The sequence below is a fragment of the Talpa europaea genome (genome assembly GCF_964194135.1).
Source record: "Talpa europaea genome assembly, chromosome: 12".
In the NCBI taxonomy this organism is placed as follows: domain Eukaryota; kingdom Metazoa; phylum Chordata; class Mammalia; order Eulipotyphla; family Talpidae; genus Talpa; species Talpa europaea.
This window is the reverse complement of record NC_140079.1, coordinates 51870175-51892152: the sequence shown is the minus strand read 5'-3', so window position 1 is coordinate 51892152 and position 21978 is coordinate 51870175. Positions and strand designations below refer to the sequence as shown.

The following is a 21978-nucleotide window of genomic DNA, read 5'->3' as shown; positions in this document are numbered from 1 at the left end:
CAAGCACGAGTTCGATCCCCAGCCAGAGAGCTACCCACATGGCTCAGCAAACCTCTCCTATCTCACCCACTGCTCCCCTCAGCAGCATATTCCAGTAGATACACCTGTTTTGCTTCCCACTCTGTCTCTGGTAAATCCTTTCAGATTTAAATGCACTGCCCCCCCCCCCCCACATCTCTGGCCTACACCTTTTCTCTGGGAAAGACTAAAGCTATACAGTTTACTGTGGTAGCCACTAGCCATGTTTATTTAAATTCAAATTTAAACTATCTACAACTAAACCAAAGTGCAACACAAATGCCTTAAGTGCACTAATCATATCTTAAGTGCTTAACTGCCACATATAGCAAGTATTGCCACATGGGCCAGCACAGATACACATTTTTATCATTATAGAAAGTTTTACTGGGCAGTGCTAGAATACAGAGGTCTATCAAGCCTCAGAGAAAAAGGTTGTCAGTTCATTGACTAATGAGTAGGTAGTGCATTGACAACAAAGCACAGAAATGGATGATATATTGACAGTTTTATGCTAGATTTGCAAAAAATTCCCCACCCAAATACCAACGTAGTTATGAAAGAGAAAGGCAGTAATTTTAGAGCTGTACAATGAAAAATTCCATTTTATTTGACAAAATCATAACAACAAATATGCATCAAGATCTCTTCCCTACAAATTTATAATTTGTATTTTCCCAATATAAGATATAAGGAACTCTTCTGCACTGTTGGTGGGAGTGCAAACTGGTCCAACCACTGTGGAAAGCTGTGTGGAGATTTCTGGACCTACTAAACATAGAGCTTCCATATGATCCAGCAATTCCACTCCTAGGTATTTACCCAAAGGACACAGAAACATTAATTCCAAAGAACACCTGCACCCCTATGTTTATAGCAGCACTGTTTACAATAGCTAAGCTTTGGAAACAACCCAAATGCCCAAAAATAGATGACTGGATCAAGAAGATGTGGTACATATATACCATGGAATCTTACTCAGCATTCAAAAAAGATAAACACATGCAATTTGCAGCAACATGGATGGCGCTGGAAGGGATCATGCTCAGCGAAATAAGCCAAAAAGAAAAAGAAAAATACCGGATGGTCTCACTCATAGCAGGAATCTAGAAAACTTAAATAAGGGACCAGGAAAATGAATATAAGAAAGTGAAAATCAAAATCAACAAAAAACTATGAACCAGAGACACTCTTAGGGGGGCGGGGGCGGGAGGGGAGGGACTGGGGTCAGAATGGGGGGGCTGCAATTGTATGGGGAATATAACAATAAAATTTATATAAAAAAATAAAATCCTTATGGAGACATTTAACAAAAAAAAATAAGATATAAGGATACGTATATGTTACTAATGTTTACTGCCTTGATATACATTTTATGTAATTCCTAATATAAAATTACATATGTACTTTAATGTAATTTCTATTTAATGCTATGTATTTTTTCTTTCCTTAACAAAAACTTCATGATTCAGAGCTTCTCTGGGTGATTTGCATAATACATATAACATAAGAATGAAAGAATATAAGAATTTTATTCATTCTTAGAAAAATCTTCATCTTGGGCCTCTCTGTTGGTGCAAGGGGTTAAGCACAGCACTGTGAAGCTGTCCGCAGCCTCTGCAGCAAGAGTTCAATCCCTGGCCAGGAAGCTGCCCACATGGCACAGCAGACCTCTCCTATCTCACCCTCTGCTCCCCTCAGCAGTGTATTTCAGTCAACCTGCCTCTTCTGTTCTCTACTCTCTCTGTGAATCCTCTCAATCCCGCCCCCCCCCCATCTCTGGCCTGTATAACAGTTCTTGTATACATAAATAAATAAATCTTAAAAAAAAAAGAAAAAAAAACCTTCATTTAAATGAGGTCTAACATGACAACTGCATCATCTTTTTCTTTATTGGATCCTCTCTATAATACTTTTTTTCCAAATCACAGAAATTCTGAGTAATACAAGATGACCAAAGTTTAGATTTACATTATTGTTCTACTTAGAAAAAGGTAGCAAATCACAATTAGCAGTATTACTTCATGGCACATTAAAAGGATACTATACATAGGGCTGCCCCGAGGCCCAAGGGTTAAGTCTTAGTGCTATCACCGGCTATCACTGGCTATCACTGGCTATCACTACTGAGGCCTGACTTTTATCCCCAGCCAGGGAGCTAACCTACACGGTGCAGTGGACCTCTCTTGCTGCTCGCTGCTTCTCCCCTTAGCACTGTATTTCAGTCAATCCCCCCTGTTCTGCTCCCTGCTCTGTCTTTAGTGAATCCTCTCACCCCACCCCCCACACACACACACCTCTGGCCTATGCCATAGTTCTTCTACACAAAAATAAATAAAATTAAATAAATAACACATTATATATGCACATGGATCTCCTAATCCAGACTCAATTAGGGCAAAGATATCTATTGGCTAACAAAAATAGGTTTTGTATATCTGAATAATAAATTATTACTTGGTACTAAAAAGAATGAACTATTAAACCATCAAAAAACAGAGGGACTTGAAGTACATATTATTAAGTGAAAGAATATGATCTGAATAGGCTGACACTGTATAATTCCAATTACATCATGTTCTGGAAAAGACAAAACTAGGGAGCCAGTAATATGATCACTGGTATCCAGGAGTTGGGGGTGGGGGAGTAACATGAGTAGGTAGAGCAAGAGGACTTTAAGGGCAGTATAAATTTTGTGTGACTATACAGGTAAATACATGTCAATGTACATTTGTCCAAATGCATAAAGTGTACACAACCAAGTGTGCTCCCTAACGTAAAATGCAACTTTGATTCTAATGTATCAGTGCAGGTTCATCAGTTGGTGGGGATGTTAGTAATGGGGGCAGCTGTGCATGTGTGGAGATGGGGGTATATCCTGCATATTCATTTTGCTGTAAACCTAAAACTGCTCTAAAAAAATAAAACCTTTTTAAGTCAATTATGATACTCAAAAAAGGATAATTTTACATAAAGAAGTAACAATTATAGAAACAAAAATATATGGAAGTGGTTTTACATAGCACTTCTTGAACAAAAAGACCTAATTCTGGCGGTTAATTTATGTTGCTAGACAAATTCATTAGCTATCTCAGTTATTTTATCAGGGAAGCAACTCACAATGCTATTGAAATAACACCTACCTCACTGAAGCTCACAATGTCCCCTCCTTCCAGCTGTCACCCCCGACTTCAGTTCTCTCCAGCTTCATCATGGCCACATCTTCCTTGAACCTTCCCTTCTATTCCATTTACCAGACCATGGTCTTTAACGTGCCCTTCTTCCTTATCCAGTCTAAACCCCACCAAACAGCACAGTAAGCACTACTCTCCATTATTTCCTTGTTGAACCAACTGCACAAAACCGCAAACTATAAGGATTCTCTACTAGTATTTAAAAAGGGTAATGAAGAGCCTCCCCTGGTGGAGCAGGTGGTTGAGTGTTGCACTGTGAAGCTGTCCACAGCCTCTGCAATGTCTGTTCGATTCTAGCTGAGGCAAGGTCCCACATGACGCGGCAGACCTCTCCTGTTGGGCCCACTGCTCCCCTCAGCAGAGTATTTCGTCAGTCTGCCTGTTCTGTTTGCTGCTCTGTCTCTGGTGAATCCTCTCACTCTCCTGGGAATCTAGTCTGTACCCTGGTTCTTGTATAAATAAATAAATAAATAAATCTTAAAAAAAAAAAAGGCTAATGAAGAAAGCAGGACAAACGAAAATTGCACACTGATGGTGACACTAACTCCCTATTCAGCCACAGCCTCCACCCTGAGCAAGCCCAGGTACTTTTTTTTCCTAGAAAGGCTTTCTTGACTTCTACCAGGAAAATGCTGACTCATATTCCAGTGAATACCTCATGTACCATCTCCTGTGGGAAGCTCTTCTCAATCTCTACTCATCCTGAGCCAGAGAAAAAGGCTCCTGTATTACCTGGGTGAGATCTTATCACATCACATCACAACTATTTATTCATTTATTATAATTAACTTACTTCCAGGGTTGGGGAAAAATAATTGAATTACTTCTTTTTAAATTTTTTTAAAAGCTTTATTTTATTTATTTATACAAGCACTGGGTACAGTCAGAAGCGAGGGAGGGTGAGAGAATTCACCAGAGCCAGAGCGGGGAGCAGAACAGGCAGACTGAGGAAGTACACTGCTGAGGGGAGCAGTGGACGTGGCAGGAGAGGTCTGTTGCACCATGTGGGACTCTCGCCGGCGGCTGGGGATCGAACCGGCGCTGCAGAGGCTGTGGGTGGCTTCGCAGCCCAGCGCTCAACTGCTGAGCCACTGGGGAGACCCTACTTCTTTTTTCATATTATAGGCTTATTGAAGGGAAGATGTTTTCTTCTCACTGATAACCTCAGTAGACAATGCCTAGCACTCTGTGAATTTCAGCACTTTTTCATTATTATGGGAAACAGTATATATGTGCCAAGGTACACTTTAAAAGTGTTGTGGGAAATATCATAAATGAAGAGTCCCATAAATGAATCATCACAATGATTATCTACCAGTCTTCGCACTTTCAGTAACTAAGTGCTCCCAACATATTTTTCGACAAGTATAGCAATAACTACTCCTACTTTGGAATATTGACTCTAATTGCATTTTTACTCATAATTATCAAATACCACGATCCTTCTTCATGTATAAGAAGAGCAACTTATTGTTTTGTCTCCTGCATTACAAATATCTAATAATAACACACATTATTCAATGTTTGGGGGAATTTGAATCAAATAATTTTTGACTACATGCTAATGCTATGACAGACGTATTTTTTCATAGTTGGTAAGTTTCCTTCTCTAAACACTTTGCTTCCCATTCAGTCTTTCCCCAGACATGCATGGATGCAATGCTGAGTGCTGAATGTTATGTCAGAGTCTAAAGAAACAAAAGTAAAGAAAATTGGGTCACATCTTGATAAAACTTAACAAATTAGTCTTCCTATATTTTCTCTAGATGTTTGTCCTAACACATTTACAATTTTTCTCTCTCTATTCCTTAGCAGCTACTCTATCAGACTTACATGAAAGGATTCATCAAACTTTCAGAATGTACCTAGTCTACTTTCACAGGCACCAGAGAAGGAAGGAGTAAGGGAGAGGTGGGGAAGTACAACCATCAGTGATTTCTCTAAGTTATCATTCTATACAATGCTAAGATTTCCAGAGGTTCCCTACTGATACCACAGGGAACACAGCCACTTAGTATTTTTTCTGTTTTTGTTTTTTTAATTCAGCACTCTCTCTTTTTTGTCCATACTCCAGAACGCTTTGCTTATTTTCTTTTTCCATGTTCCTTTATTTAACTGTACCTTAGGCCTGCTAATACCACATGCAGGATGTCTGTATGGAATACAGAACAATGCAAAGTCCTCATTCAGATCTAGGCTGTCAGCTTTGTCGCCCCCTTTGTCACCAAGGAAACCTACTAACCCCTCAGAGACACCACCTCCTTATGGGCAAAATACAGACACAAATACCACAATCTGTTCAGGGTTAGATGACAAAGTGTATGTCATAAACTCTCAAATTTGCTTGACGTTTTAGCTTTATGGCAACAATTTAGGAGATTGATTCATCTGTGGACTCCTGTTGCATTCTGTTTCTTCCCAATCACCCTCTCACAGTGAAAGCATGAGTACCTGGCCCTGGTTATCACATTCCTGAATCTAACCTCTTCAACATCTGCACATCTTCCTTTCTAGTGCATTTAACTCCATCAGACTTGGCATGGGACATATTTTCTCATGGTATATTTTTGTTGGAAATTAAAATGTCCTTGGTGCCCAGCTTCTTTGTAACAATTTCTCAGACACTTCAGGTATTTATGGCATTGCCTCATCTCTTTCTTTTCACTTTACAATGTAAATAAATCTAATTCTTTAAACTTTCCTTCTAACTTATTTTTCAAGGCATTTTAATAATATTTCTCTATTCTAAGCTTTAGAGAGAGAGGATTCTTTCCACCTATAATAAAGTGGTCTAACATCTACACGGCTCAGAGATGCCTTGGATGAAAGACCAAAGAAAATGAAACATATGCTATTAATTTATACATTTTATTGCATAGAATTGGAGAGTGTTATAACAGAAGCTTGCCTCTACCCCTGGGGTGAATAAAAGATATTTGTCAGATAAAATAAGTGAGTATTAAACTTTGTTCTTCATAAAGTTTACATCACCATAGAAAGAATTAGGAAAGCAAACACTACAATAGGAAAACTACACATCCCTTAGATATTACTGTGATGAATCTTGCTTGATGCAAAACTTCACTGGAATACATTCCTTCAAATCTGAAGACCTACAACTTTGTCCTCATTAGATCTGTGATCCAGAAGATAAGAAAAACCAGCATGTTGACAGAACATCTTATTCATGCATGTCCATTCATACTGGGACATCAAACAATCAAGGCACAGAGCAAATAACGATTTGGGAGTTTTCATTTTAAGTATGTGATTTCACCCCACCTAAATGAAATCCACAAAGATGTCACAAATGTTTAAAGCAGATATATATGTGGCTCAGACCAATGTCTAAAACTGAGAAATTTAACAAGACTTTCATGCATGTTAAGTAAAAATATAAAAATCAGTGTTCAATATTCAAACATGGATATATACTTCTGCAAGTCAAAATGTGTTGATGTGAAAATCTTACAAAGAAGAAAGTTAGAGGATATTGAAATGATTTTCTGTGGCTCATTTACTAGGTTATTCAGTATAAGAAAACCTAACATAGTGAGGAACTAAAATTCTGCACTTACTCATTTTTTAGAACTTCCATTGCTTTAGAAAGGATTTTATAGTAGCTTACTCTGTAATGTGTAGTCCTACAAAATTCCAGACCCTTAAGTTTACAAATATAGTCTTTGTACTGTCACAAATTCTAACTTGACATATTAGCCACTTTATGAAATTCTTAATTTATAAAACACTACTTGTGTAAACTTTGTTAAGTACCAAAGATATTTAAAGTTATATAGAATAAACCTGAATTTTTATAGGTATGAAATATATCTCCCAAATAAATAGAACTCACAAGTAATCCTTTCTGGAGACCAAGTGAGGTCAATATCTTAATTCTGCCATCAGGTAAATTCATACTCTTAACTATTTTTAAAGTCTTTAGAGAAGGAAATATGCAGCCTTGTGAAAGAAATTTCTAGCTGGCTAGCAAATGCAGGAAAACAAATTTCATATTAGCAAGTCTTTGCAAAAGTAAATTTTTCTGATAGGAGATTTTTATTCATGTAAGTTACGCCTGCATCGTGGGGAACTCAGGAGTGTGACACCAGATGGACATGTTTAAACAATGATGGAAGAAAAAAGTGAAAGAGCAAAGATGTCTATTTTTATTACATATAAAACAGCAACTTGGAGAGGCGAGCTCATTAGCCCCCAGAAATAAAAGTGATATCCTATACCAACAAGTTAAGCGAGGTCCATCTCCAGAGGTGACAGTTAAATCGCCAGAGTTAGAGTATGAGGGAGCAAACTTAGCCATGAGAGTTTTTACTAAGTGAGCTGCATTTTGAACATGAAAAGGAAACCCAAGTTAAACCATATAAAATGTGAAAGCTGAAGTAAATAAGTGATGACACAACGGAGACTACATAAGATCTTATGTTGTTATCAAGTGTTAATATTCCCTTAGTGGGACTGATATCAAAGATCTACAAAGAGCTTACACAACTCAATAAAAACAAAGCAAAAAGCACAATCAAAAAATGGGCAGCAGAGCTAAAAAGACAATTTTCAAAAGAAGAAATGCAAAAGACCAACAATGAAAAAATGTTCACTGTCACTCATAACCAGAGAAATTCAAATCAAACCCACAATGAGATACCATCTCACACCTGTGAGAATGGCCATGTTAAAAAAAATAGAAAGAAAGAAAGCAAACTGGAAACAACACATGCTGGTGAGGATATATGCATTGCTGGTGGAAATGCAACCTGGTCTAGCCACTATGGAAAGCTATATGGAGGACTCTCAAAACAATAAAATGGAGCTACCATATAATCCAGTGATTCCACTCCTAGGAATATGCCCAAAGGACACAAAAACACTTATTTGAAGGGAAACCTGCACTCCTATGTTTATTGTAGCACTATTTACAGTAGCTAAGATATGGGACCAACCTAAATGCCCCAAAACAGATGAATGGATAAAGAAGGTGTGGTATACACACACAATGGAATACTCCTCAGCAATCAAAAAGTTAAACTCATGCCATTTTCGGCAACATGGATGGATCTGGAAGGGATTATTCATTGTTAATTCAGGTACATCATGATATTATGTGAGCATTTTAAAAAATTTTAACTGTTACTTATACAAAGTTTTTAAATAATCCATTCCTAATAAATACCTTTTTTTTTTCCTTTTCCTTTTTTTTTTTTTTTTTTAGGTAACATTGACTTACATCTCTTTTGGTATTTTTGAAGTATAGGAACTCCCCCCTCATTCCCCAATCACATTGCAGTGCATGTTCCACCAAATCACCCATAGTCCATCACCATCATTCATTGTTCTCCCTCCTCTTTATCTTTTTTTTAAATATATATAAATATATTTAATGTTATTGAAGTACCATTGCTCCACATCCTTTCCAGTGTTTTGACAATATAGTATTTCTCTCCTTAGGTGTAGTCGGTCACCTTAGCTCTCCCACCAACTAAGTACCCATAGTCCTCCAACAAAGTCCATAATACCCCTCCCCACTCTGAAAGTCATAGACCTACGGCCAACTTTCAAGGGTTGGTTTTAAGTTTGTCTTTTTCTGATACTTTGTTTGGTTTTTCTATATTCCCCATAGAAGTGACACCATCCAATATTTATCTTTCTCTAAGTAATAGAAAAGCATTAGTAAAGAATCACTTATAGTTCCATGTCTCCAAACAATCATATTCACATTTTATTACAGCAATCTGCTTTTTTTCCTTCTAGCATAGTTGTGGGTGGCATCTGTTATTTTTATTTTTTTTATTTTACATATTTGTTACATAATTTTTTATTTTTGTACAATGTATGCATTTTCATCTTGGTTATAGTCCCCATACAATTCCCACCCACCTTGTTTTGATTCTACTCCCTCCTCCCCCCCTCTGTAGTGTGTCCCTGGTTTACAATTGCTTGTTGATTTTGATTTTTACTTTATTAGCAGCACTATCTACAATAGCTAAACTATGGAAACAACCCAAATGCCCAAAAATAGAAGACTGGATCAAGAAGATGTGGTACATATACACAATGGAATATTACTCAGCAATCAAAAAAGATAAACTCATGCAATTTGCAGCAATATGGATGGAGCTGGAAGGGATCATGCTCAGTGAAATAAGCCAGAAAAGAAAAATAAAAATACCAGATGGTCTCACTCATAGCAGGAATTTAGAACACCTAAATAAGGGACCAGGAAAAAAACGAATTATAATAAAGCATCTATCTGTTTATTTGTTTGCATAGCTGTACTGCTGAGTCTTGTAGAAAATCCAACTCGAGGGGATCCCTTTTCTAAGGAATTTGCCTAATTATACCATCATCTCCATTTTGAGGAATTCTCATAATGAAATAAGCATATCAATCCTATTCATATTCTTTGATGCCTATTACTATGACTGGTTCAGCTATAGTTTCTGAGATGAATTATTCTTCTCAACGCTCTTTTTCTCAGTGAACAAAGACCCTAATAGACACTGAGGGAAATTCACCAGTCTTTTATAACATAGCTCTCCAATTTTGTTATCTTTTCTTTAAAAGAAATCCTCTTCTGGTGGTTAACTGGCATTTTTGATAAATCTTATTAAGAAGTTTATGTTTGAGCTATTTTTCCTAAATCCTTAAACATCTGAGAATATCTCCTTGATGGTTTTTTATAAAAAAGACAATTTAACAAGATCTTAAATTCTTGAATTCCAATTTCTTCTTTCAAAAGTATGTAAACCGTTTTCATTACAATGCCAGTTAAAGTTCTCTACTGCAAACAACAGAAACCAGAGTTGACTAAGTTAAGCAGTAGGAATTCACTGAAAGCACATTTTTTGATCTTCATACTATAAAGATACTGGATATCAGTAGAAATCAAAGGAGGTTAGGCACTTGGAACACAACCTATGACCGCTAAAATGATTCAAAGGATCACTGGGACATTTGCTTCTACTCATGCTGGACTCTTAAATTCCTTGATACCACCATAATTGAAATATTTTGAATTTCCAAGGTCTTAGCAAGATCAGAATGGCTGACTGTAGCAGATCGTGCGATCTGCTAAGGGTTGAGGAAAGAGAATTATCCAATTTGTTTTCTGCTTCCCAAAAGATTTCCCCAAATTAGAGGAAATATTCAAACACTAATAGTCAAAATATGAAAACTATCCACACAGCTATCTTCCAGCCTTAGCTTATTTGAGAAGTCTGATACTAGTCTGATTTTATCTTTCTTTTTACAATATATTGGTTTAGTATATATGCTTGTGGAGTTTTTCCCCTTCATATTAGTAAACTGAAATTTCAGCAAGGATCTGCCTAAATGAAGTTTTCCCTTCCATTAATCTTGTCTGTTTGCTCACAAAGAACATTTCTTTTCCCCCTTTAGGCAAATTTCTTTAATTATATCTTTGACGACTTACTTCTTTTGTTTCATTTGCAGTTGCTACATAACCCATATTAGCTGTATACCTATGAATCTTAGACTGAAGTTCCATTCTTTGTTTTTATTTCTACTTAAAGAAAATTGTATCATGTAACTCTCAGCTCTTTTTCTCAACATTCTGAACGAAATTCTCAAGTTTATGCATCACATCCCTGATTTTATTTTTATGTATTATAAATTCTGCTTTTAATTACCTCTTATTAAAATTACATTATAATGCTGTGTTTTTTTTTTAAGATTTATTTATTTATTTATACAAGCACTGGGTACAATCAGAAGCTCGGGAGGGTGAGAGAATTCACCAGAGCCAGAGCGGGGAGCAGAACAGGCAGCCCAATGAAGTACACTGCTGAGGGGAGCAGCCGGCTTGGCAGGAGAGGTCTGCACACCATGTGGGACCCTCGTGGTGGCCGGGGATCGAACTGTCGCTGCAGAGGCTGCGGGCAGCTTTGCAGCCCAGCACTCAACCACTGAGCCACTGAGGAGGCCCACCCCATGTAATGCTGAATTTTTTAAAATCAAAAAGTTTTCTCTTTTATCTATCATACATGCTATGGTCCTATTATGTTATCCAGTACTTTCTATGATGACAGTTAACAGATGCTATGTTGGTGGGAGAACTACGGGACTATACTTGAGGGGAGAAATCAAATATTGCACCAAAAAAAGTGATATAAGAAAATAAATAAAAAAGTTTAATTGAAAAAATAAATAAAAGGAGGACAGATCTTTTTGAAAGACATTGATGACACCAAATATTTTTTTTTTCCTTTCTTCTAAGATCCCCCAGTCCTTGCCTTGGTGCCAAGTATTTTTTGCTAGGCTCTATTCTTAATATTTTTTTTCCTGTTTTATTTGTTTTAGTAATTTTCTGTTTATTCATCCTCAGATGAGGTGACATCCATCTAGACTTCACATCTGTCAACAAAGAATTCGTATGGAGCTCTTTATGCTCTGATTGCTTCTGCTCTAGTTGAACCCCCTTTTCCTTTCTGCAGCTAAGTGAGAGCCTGGTGTGCATAGCCCTTGCCAGACTCTGATCCACGATGCTCTTATGACTGGGATGGGAGGCTTACCTCTGCCACCATCTGACTCTGAAATCCCTGCCCAAAACTCTTATCAATGTTTCTCTGGTTTCAAATATTTTTATTGGTAAGAAACATGTATCTCATGGGGCCTCCCCTGGCGGCTCAGCGGTTGAGCGCTGGGCTGCGAAGCTGCCCGCAGCCTCTGCAGCGACCATTGGATCCCCAGCCGCTGGGGAGGCTCCCACGTGATGCACAGACCTCTTCCACCGTGAACTGCTCCGCTCAGCAGTGTATTTTGCCAGTCTGCCTGTTTTGTTCCCTGCTCTGGCTCTGGTGAATTCTCATCCTCCTGCGCTTCTGACTGTACCCAGTTCTTGCATAAATTAAAAAAAAAAATCTTAAAAAAAAAAAGAAACATGTATCTCAGGCTATACTTTTTTTAAAGAAAGATTTATTTATTTATGCATACAAGAACTAGGGTGCAGGCCAGAGGTGCGGGGGGTGAGAGGATTCACCAGAGACAGAGTGGGGAGCAGAACAGGAAGACTGACTGAAATACACTGCAGAGGGGAGCAGCAGGCAAGAAAGGAAAGGTGGGCTGCACCATGTGGGTAGTTCCCTGGCTGGGGATGGAAGTGTGCTCCAGTGACAGCAGATAGCTTCATAGTGCTGCAGCTTAACCACTTGCGCCACCAGGGAGGCCCCTCAGACTATACTTTAATACCTGAATCTCTGTTGACTGCCCCCTTCCTCTCCTGCTGTTTTCCTAACTGGATAGTTAGCGTTATTAATAGGTATATGGAAATGGCATTCTGGCTTTCTTTTTTTTTTTTAAGATTTTATTTATTTATACAAGAACTGGGGTACAGGTCAGAGGTGCAGGAGGGTGAGAGAATTCACCAGAGACAGAGTGGGAAGCAGAACAGGCAGACGGACCAAAGACACTGCTGAGTGGAGCAGTAGGCGCGACAGGAGAGGTCTGCCATGCCATGTGGGATTTTCCCTGGCTGGTCAGGAATCGAACTCGCGCCGCAGAAGCTGCGGACAGCTTCACGGCACAGTGCTCAACCTGCTGCGCCACCGGGGAGGCCCCATTCAGGCTATCTAAAGAGTAATATTTTCTTTGGGGGATAAACTGTGGGTTTTTATATGCTGGCCACTCATGGGTAACAGTGAACTATTTGCTATCTGCAAATCACAACAGAGCATTCCATGACTACCTGCAGACAATAGCCTGTATCAAAAGGCAGGCCCAGGGAAGCTTAGGCCACTGTGGACCTGATTACATGACAAAGGCCATGGTGGTCTCAGGATAACTCTGCCTGTGATCACATCAGCACATATATTTTGCCGATGCAACTATTTCTTGACGTATGTTCATGACGTCCCCTTCTCTGTTCATAAAACTTTACCCCACTTCGCCCCCAGACCTTGCACCTTATACCATTGTGGCATGATCAGCCTTTACTAGCCTGTATGCTTTCAATAAATAGCACTTCCACTCGAGTAGCAGATTCTTGCCTTGCTAACCTGCTCCATGGCTGTTGCATCCCTCATTGTAGTCCCTCTGCAAAGTGGCAATAAAATTCTTGTCACAACAACAAACTGAAACAGAGGAACCAAAACACATCCTCCATGCTATCATGTGAATATAAAAAAATCACTAATAGAGATTTTCATTCCAATGACCTTAAAATATAAATATTATATTCACACATGTATATTACATATACATTTATATAAATATTTGAATATTATACATATATACAGACTTTCTCCCCAGATTTTTATTACTGTTAATTGCCATTGGTTTATACTATTTTTTAATTTTGTATTTTTTGGGGTCTTGATAGGTATTTTTATAAGGGAAGGGGTTGCAATAACTAGACATACACTATTTTAATTTTAATGTTTTTAATTAATGAATTTTTTATTAATGAAGTGCCTTCATTTTACATCTTTATTAATATTTTGAAAATAAAAGATTTCTCCCCTCAGGTGTGGTTACCATAGTATCTTTCCATACTACTTTACACCAGAAAATTCCTGCTACTTACATTTTGTAAAATTACTACCAAAATTTTGTAAAATCTGGATGTTTAACTCTTAAAATAGTTCAGAGAGAAACAGTTTTCAGATAGACCTGTGAGGCATGGCAACATAAATAAGTCTATGAATTAAGTTATTATTTCCCCTGTAAGCAAGAAAATTATTCCTAAAATATATGTTCAATGTAATAGCTATTTTTCAAGGCCCACTATCTTTAATTAATAAAGAAAATATTACTTTCTCAGTGAAAGCTTTTGAAACTGCTGACAAGGTGAGAAAGTGAAAGCATGGGAGAAATAAAAATGAGTACACTGGGGCCTCCCTGGTGGCACAGGGGTTAAGACGCAATCTATGAAGCTGTCCACAGCCACTGTAGCATGAGTTTGATCCCTGGCCAGAGAGCTACCTACTTGGCACAGCAGACCTCTCCTGACTTGCCTGCTGCTCCCCTCAGCAGTATATTTCAGTTAATCTGCCTATTCTATTCCCCACTGTCTCTGGTGAATCCTCTCATCCACCATACCTCTGGCCTGTACCCCAGCTCTTGTATGCATAAATAAATAAACCTTTAAAAAACAAACAAAAAAAAATGAGTACACCGGCTGGAGAGGAATACAATCTAGCCCCATGGAGATGCAAATAATAAGCTGTGTAAAATGAAACTATTTTATCTTTTCATCTTTTGGAACTATTTCTTATTCCCACATTTTAAAACATTGAACTGAATAAAAATCAAATTAACTTATAAGATCCAATGTCAACAGTTGATAAGCATTTTATATTTTCATGCATTATAACCATAGGTACAAGTTTGTTTCATCAGACATCCATAGCCTTTCAATGCAGTATTTAATTATAAAAAATAATACACTCACATGACTATAACTTACCTAGTTTCTTACTTTCATTAACCATTTCAGCAATTTTAGAATATATTTTCAGTAGATTTTTTTTAAATTGTTATTCTTTTTTTAATTTGCTTACATCATTGTAGTCCCCATAGTTTTCCCACCATCTATTACCTGTGAACCATCACCATAGCCCTTTGTGTTCTTCTTTCCTGTTTTGAACCCCCTTCCTCCCTCTTCCTTGCCATATGCCTCAGGTCTATGATTAGCTTGCTAGTTTTGTCTTTTTCTTGACCTTTTGTTTGATTTCTCTGTATTCCACATACAAGTGGAAACATCCGATATTTACCATTTTTCTTCTGACTTATTTTGTCTAGCAGAATTCCTTCTAGTCCCCTTCATATTTTCACTATATTTTTAAAACATCTTTAATCAAAAGTAGTCTCTCAAATTCAAGGCCAACTAGACAGACCACAAAATAATGCCTCTAAACAGATTTATACCACTAGAGATTATAACAAACTAGCCCATGATCACAAAATGACATATGCTTTCAGAATTTATGCTTTGTGTGTTACATAACATCTTACCTCAATATGCACTGAAATTATTGGATAATCATGGTTTTATTGGACCACAAAGAAGACAATTAATCACTTCCTTTAAAAATATACCTTCTAGAGCTTATGCCTCATTCTTTAGAACAGATTCTAATGTTGTTTTTCAGAAAATGTTATCCATGAAACCACCTGAGAGTTTGTTAAAAATGCAGATTCCAGACCATTCACCAAATCTATGGAGCTAGAATCTCTGGATCAACTGATGGAAAATCTAATGGGGAGAAACAAGACAGACTCTGATTTTATTTTGCAATCCCATTCTGAGGGATTGCATGTAAAGAACCAAAATCAAATTTCAGAAGTCCATTAGCATCTATTCTATCTGAAGCAATTTGGTAAATAGTTCCCAAACTCTAGTAACTCAAGTCACTACTTGGATTGTCTCAAATTATCTAGGCAGTTCCCAGATGGAAGGGTACTGAGCCATTTACAAAAGAAATGTTTCCCCAGCGGCTTCTCCAGCTCAATGAACAACAGGCATGCATTGGACTGCACACATATCTCAACCACCTGTGAGAAAACCAGACTCAGATGTCACCGTTCTATTAATTCTTATGGTAGTTTCACTTTCCTGCTGTAAATAACCTTCTAAGAATTACCTTGAAACTCAAAGGTTATTCTCTTTGATAACCTTGTTAGAAATTCATCTGAGAGCATTATTTCAGGCATGTTATAAAGTTGTTTCTAATACTATAAGCAGCAAAAAACAATTCTGATGTAATCAGTCTCCCACATCCAAGGATTTGAAATGAAAAGCTGCTGAGGCAGCAACCAAATCTTTCAGCTTAAGAAACACTGCCAAAGGTAATTTGCTCATTGCATTAAGATCCCATGCTGGTCTACAGACATTTAGAAGTCCAATGATTCTGCTGAAAGAGATACTCTGAAATTTCTGATGTTCATTTGATGATCCTGAATAATATACATATATATATTCCATAGTCATTAAACCACACTGTTTATTCACCTGTTTTAGCTATACGAATATATAGTCTATGCAGCCATAATTCAAGATGGGCTTTCCACTGGTTTATTTTCAATAAAACTCTTGTATGTATGTGTATGTGTGAGATAATTAGGAAAAAACAACTTTGCTAAAGTTCCAATAAAATTTCACCAAGATGAGAAACATCTTAAAACTTAATTAAGACAATCAAAGTAAATTAGCTATAAATGTAAATAATACTGAAATTAGAAAGGAATTTTTTGAACCAATTGTTAAGTCAATTAGAATGTTCTTTAAATCCACATGGTAGAATTTAAATCCACATAGTAGACTTTAAATCCAATGTTCTTTAAATCCACATCGTAGATGATTCAGACTACTGAATCATCCATAGACAATTTCTTCTTATAGTCTCTTTAAAAGTCTTCAATTACTATGATTAGTCTGTCTAAATGACACCTATTTGTTAGTGATGGTTGGTCAGCTTTAGACCACTCAAAAGTTTAGTCAGCTTTAGATCACTCAAGATCCTCAACATTCTATCATCACAAACTGCTATTGTTCGGGTAAATATTGTCACTTTTGGACATCCAATGTAAGGACCAGAGATCAAAAGAAGACAGAAAACACCCAAGTTACTATAGACACAGTACCTTGCACTGTGAGGAACACAGAAGCAGCTGCTGATCCTCCTTCATTGGAAACTACACAATGATACTCTCCAGCATCAGTAAATTTCACACTCCTTAGCTCCAATGAGAGGTTCGCCAAGATCCTCATTCTTGCTGGATCTGCCAGTCTGGTGTCTCTGTCACTTCTGTACCAGGTTAGATTGTAATCTACTGCACTGATAACAAAACATGTCAAAACTGCTCTTTCTCCAGGAGCGACTGTAATGTTATTAGGCACTTGGAGGACTGGAGGGGGCTCTGTGTGAAAGGAAAAAAAAAAAACTCAAGTCAAGAGACACACAGTGATGAGGTTTAAAAATTTAGCGAGGATGTACTGAATATTTATTAGGAAAGATGCAGTACAACAGAACTCATTCATTAATACTTATGTCTTTGACCTCAAGAAATGTATCAATCTAATTCAAAGATGCTTTAAAAACAGGACACATTTACATAACAAAGTATATACAAATCCAAATCTATAAAGTAGCAGTGTGAGAGTCAAAGAAGAATGACCAAAGGGTAGGTTAGATTGATTTAGGATTGTGGAGTGAAGCAAATTTTGATTGAGTTTTGAAGAAAGCATTGAAGTTTTAAGAAATGTTTTTTTTTTTAATTCAAATACACATATTTAGTCTTTTATAGAAAAGAGCATACATAAAGTATGGTAGTATGGTAGACACGGCAAAGATATGACAATATTAACTTTAAGGGCAGTTACGGTCTCATTAAGACACAATACAACACAGAAAGATGAATGATCTCCCATTATGGATGAAGAATGTTTTGACATCAAAAGATGGAGTAAACAGTAGGGAAAGACCTTCAATGCAGCTTATAAACAGAAAGTCACCTACAGAGAAGGCATCGGGTAATGCATGCATATTTCATGGTCAAAAGTCACTTTCTGATTAAATATTTAACCAACATTTCTAGAGAGAATCACTACTCCTCAGAGTTGAGGGTAAATCTAAGTGCCCGTCTAAGGTCCATTTTTCCCAAATTCTCTTAAATGATCTACACTGAGCAATAATGTGGCATTAAAAACTTTGGTGAGCTATGTTACCAGGACATCCTTGTGTCTGCTTAATTGTAGACATGAAAAACATCATATTCAAGATCAAATTTTGTCACTCTTTATTTAACACTGCATTAAGTTCAGATAAATGACATAAGCATGGACCCATTATGACAAGACCAGAGTAGTTGTCTCTGAGTAAGAGAAATGTGTGTATTTTCCATATTTCTTCTATATTTATCCCTGTTTTCTAAACACTTTAGGAGTTTATGCTACTTTAAATTATTTAAAAAAACAGAATTCTTATCATTAAACTATATTTCTAAAAATTTGCTACAAAAATAGCTGGTGCATCACATAGAAAGTACATGACAAAGTTGGGTAGCTCTGATTTGGGTTTGGCTAATTTTAGATTAAACTCTAGGATACTTTGTTAAATTTGAATTTCTTATAAACATTAAATAATATTTCAGAATGCCTCATGAAATATTTGGAACACACTTATGTGAGATTCAAATTTAACTGGACATCATAAGTTTCCATTTGCTGAATCTGGTTTACTACACAGTCACTCTACTTCTACCCCTACCTAGCTGTGTGACCTTAGATAAAGCCAAGGTATTCACAGTGTTTGCTTTGCTAGCTGAAAAAATGAGATAAAGTCAGGTGATCCTAAAGATACCTTCCATGCTAAGGATCTATGTAATTCTACCATATAAGAGAGTGTAGACCAAAAAAAACAGAAATGATTGTGTGTGTGTTCACACTATCAAATCTTTCTAAAGAACACAAGATATTTTATAGTTTTCCTTTTTAGCTCTCTTAAAACAAATGTCTTCAACTAGATTAGAAATTTTATTTTGGGTGATGGAGTAGAAAACCTAATTTTATTTTTTAAATATGTTTTATTGAGTTAATATTGGTTTACATCATTGTTTCTATAATAGAAGAATAGGATATAATGCTGCAGGCATTGTTGCCATAGCACGCTCACCAACATAAACCCATAATTTACCATCATAGACCCTGTAGCCACCCTCTTAGACTAGAGATTTTGGGTAAATTTTAGAGAACATAAAATGAAGATTATGTAGGCAATGCTGAGGGAACACTGAGATTCCCCTTAAATACCAAGGCACACATTCCCTAGCAGGTCTTTATCAGCTGCTGAGAACTGATAGCCAAGGGAGCTAACACTCTCAGGGATAAGCCTGTGTATTTTGCAGTGCAGCACAGAAAATCACTTAATCAGCCATATTTGCCTCAATTTATGGCTATCCCAGTTCCAGAGCACCTGGTGAGATCAGCTGAGGTCCCTGTAGGGACTTCATCACCATTTAACAACTTCTATTTCCTTTATTCCCTTACAGGAGCTTTTACCCTAGAAAATTCCCCAATAGCCTTCTTGCATATAAACTCTGCCTGAGTTTCCATTCCCTTTCAAACATAAATTTAAATAAGTAAAATGCCAACTTTTTAATAACAAACAGGCACAGATGACATTTGAAACAAGGACATACAATACCATCATTGCATAAATACCTAGAGATAATAAATATTATCCACACTGAAATATTTATGCATGCATAGTTAAATTTGGTGGGGCTGAGGGAGATGATGAGAGAGAATTATGGAAGTTAGAGAAGGAGGCCAAGATTAGAGAAGGAGGCCAAGATTACAAATTACCATAGCCTGGTTTTAGGAATATAAGAGGCATTCCTAAGTGAAGAATGCCTGAGGTGAGGATTAAAGGACAAGAGATGGACCCAAAACTGAGACATGAAGTATGACAAATATAGTTCTTATGGCCATGGAGATCACATATGTAAAGACCACTGAACTGTCTTGGAATTTGCTTTTTCTCACCAACCCATATGATTAAAAATGGGTCACTTGCCTGCTCTGGGTTTCAGATTATATAGCTGTAAAATGATAAGGTGGTAAAAGATTATTTCCAAGTTGCATCCTATTCTAAAAAGACATCTTATAAATATAATTTAAGATTGTCTGTCATTGACAGACCCTTGAAAACTTTCTTTATTCAATGTTTTACCTAAAACAAGAAAAGCCAGTAGAGAAAATTAACATAACTGTACATGTCCTAAACTACCAAATATCTTTTGAAAAGAATTCTTTCCTTCTTCTGCAGTTTTATTCATTAGTTTCTATGTGTTTATATGCAATAAAAGACACAATATATTTTACATTCACTTTTCATTTAAAATGATCAATAACCAGTATTTCCAGTAAGTCCAAAATCCTTAAATACTTCAACTAAAGAAAATGCTGGAAAAAAATTGAAGGAACATATTAATAAAATGTGATCTTTTTTAAAAGATGTTTGTGTATGTCCTATTGCTTGATAAAATAATGTCCACAGTCACAAAAGACTATCACTATCTCATGTCTCACTTCCTTACACTCCTGTACAAATGTAAGCTCTTACTCTTTTGTGAATTCACACTTGAGCCAGTGGGCAGGTTACTAATTCCATCAGTGGGGCCTCCAACCAAGGCTAAGAGATTAAGGGAGCTTCAGAATTTGGTAGTCTTTTGAGGCTGGAGGGAAGGTAACAGTTAACCCATAAAGAAATGTCCTCTCTTTCAAGTCCAAAAGGGTATTTACTTACTTGTTACTTCTGCTGTTACAGTCATTGACATAACCATCAGTGTCTCTGTCCCCTTCTTTCATAATTGACAATGTGGAATACAATTCCTGAAAACTGGCTTGGGGACAGTGAGACCACTGTTTGGCACAGATTAATTCTAACAGAGCATGTGTAGGGTATACATACAGATGCTGCAAAGTGAGTCAAATTCTTAAAGAAAATTTGCAAGTTCTTATTTCCACTTCCCAATTACTTATGCAGATATCCAAATCAACTCACTCAAAACCTCTTTTCCTTAATCAATATTGCTGTGGTGGGGGAACTCAAGTGCTCTCAAGTGTTTGTTTTCCCAGAAGCTGAGGAATGTTGACACTGTTCCAATGCTTTTTATAATTACATGAGATGGAGAAAATGAATAGTTTATGAGGCATGTCAAGTTGCTAAATTGTTTCAGAAGACAAACTTTATTTTTCTAAGAATAAGGGAATACAAATAATTTACTGTAAGGAGAACATGTTTGCATGCCTCTGTTTTAAAGTTCAACTTGGGCTTATTGATAGGAAACATAATTCTTGGCTTTTGTTTACCACAGTCCTACAGTTATAAAGATTCTTTTGTCTTAAATTGTCTCAAGAAAATGAACATCAATACTGAATGCAGGTACAGACATTGCTATAAATTCAACAGCCACACTTAGGTCACAATGTGACAAACACACAACTACATTAGTCTGTAAGACAATATTAGCTGAGCATTTACCTACAAGAGGATGGATAACTTTGAGTTCTTAACTGGAAACTATTTTGAACAATATTCCTTCTCCTCTCTTTATTACACACTAATTGCATTAAAATCATTTTCTATTAAAGGTCTTACACACTAGGAAGAAAAATAAATAACTAAGTCAAAACCAAATTTCCTATAAATTCTAGGTATATAAAACGAGTGACTCAAATCCTGATCACTTACAATCTACAGTAGTATTTTTTAATTTAATTTCATAATTATTAGAGATTAGAGGAAAAATTATTTTCCCACTAAAATAATTCTATAACTATTTACAGTTATAAAATGAGTTTAGCCTCCTGTTTATTCACAGGAAGTGTACTATCTAAATGTAAAGTAATTAGAATGTCTTCTCCCATTCTTCATAGCAATATCATAGCCATTGAAGTTCTATGTTTCTAGTTTGATCACTCTTATTACTGTCTTAAATTCATATATCAGAATCCATTCATAAAAGCTCACTGTTCATTATGAATGTAGGAGTAGGAAAGGGAAAGTTCAACGTAGATATTATTAGAAAAAATTTTCTAAAATTTTATCTTCTTTTCTTAAATTTTATTTTTAAATTTTATCTTCTCAATGGGAGATGATATATAACCAAAAATAGCTATTAAGTTTCTTCTATAGTGATAACGATAAAGAGAAGAACAACAGTAATAACAGCTAATGTCTATAAAGCATTTGTGTGTACCAGGCTCTCCTCTAAATGCTTTATATATACTGTC

At 36.5% G+C, this 21978-nt stretch overlaps 1 protein-coding gene across 1 annotated transcript in view; it reads right to left on the bottom strand.

The window, feature by feature from the left end:
• The window catches only part of HMCN1 (hemicentin 1), a gene marked incomplete at both ends in the record, with an annotated part of 509757 nt that overhangs the window by 301968 nt on the left and 185811 nt on the right, over positions 1-21978 (bottom strand). Inside the window, one exon of the mRNA XM_084251187.1 lies at positions 16824-17099. Coding sequence (XP_084107313.1) covers positions 16824-17099 — 276 coding nt within the window. The remainder of the gene's footprint in view (positions 1-16823; positions 17100-21978) is intronic.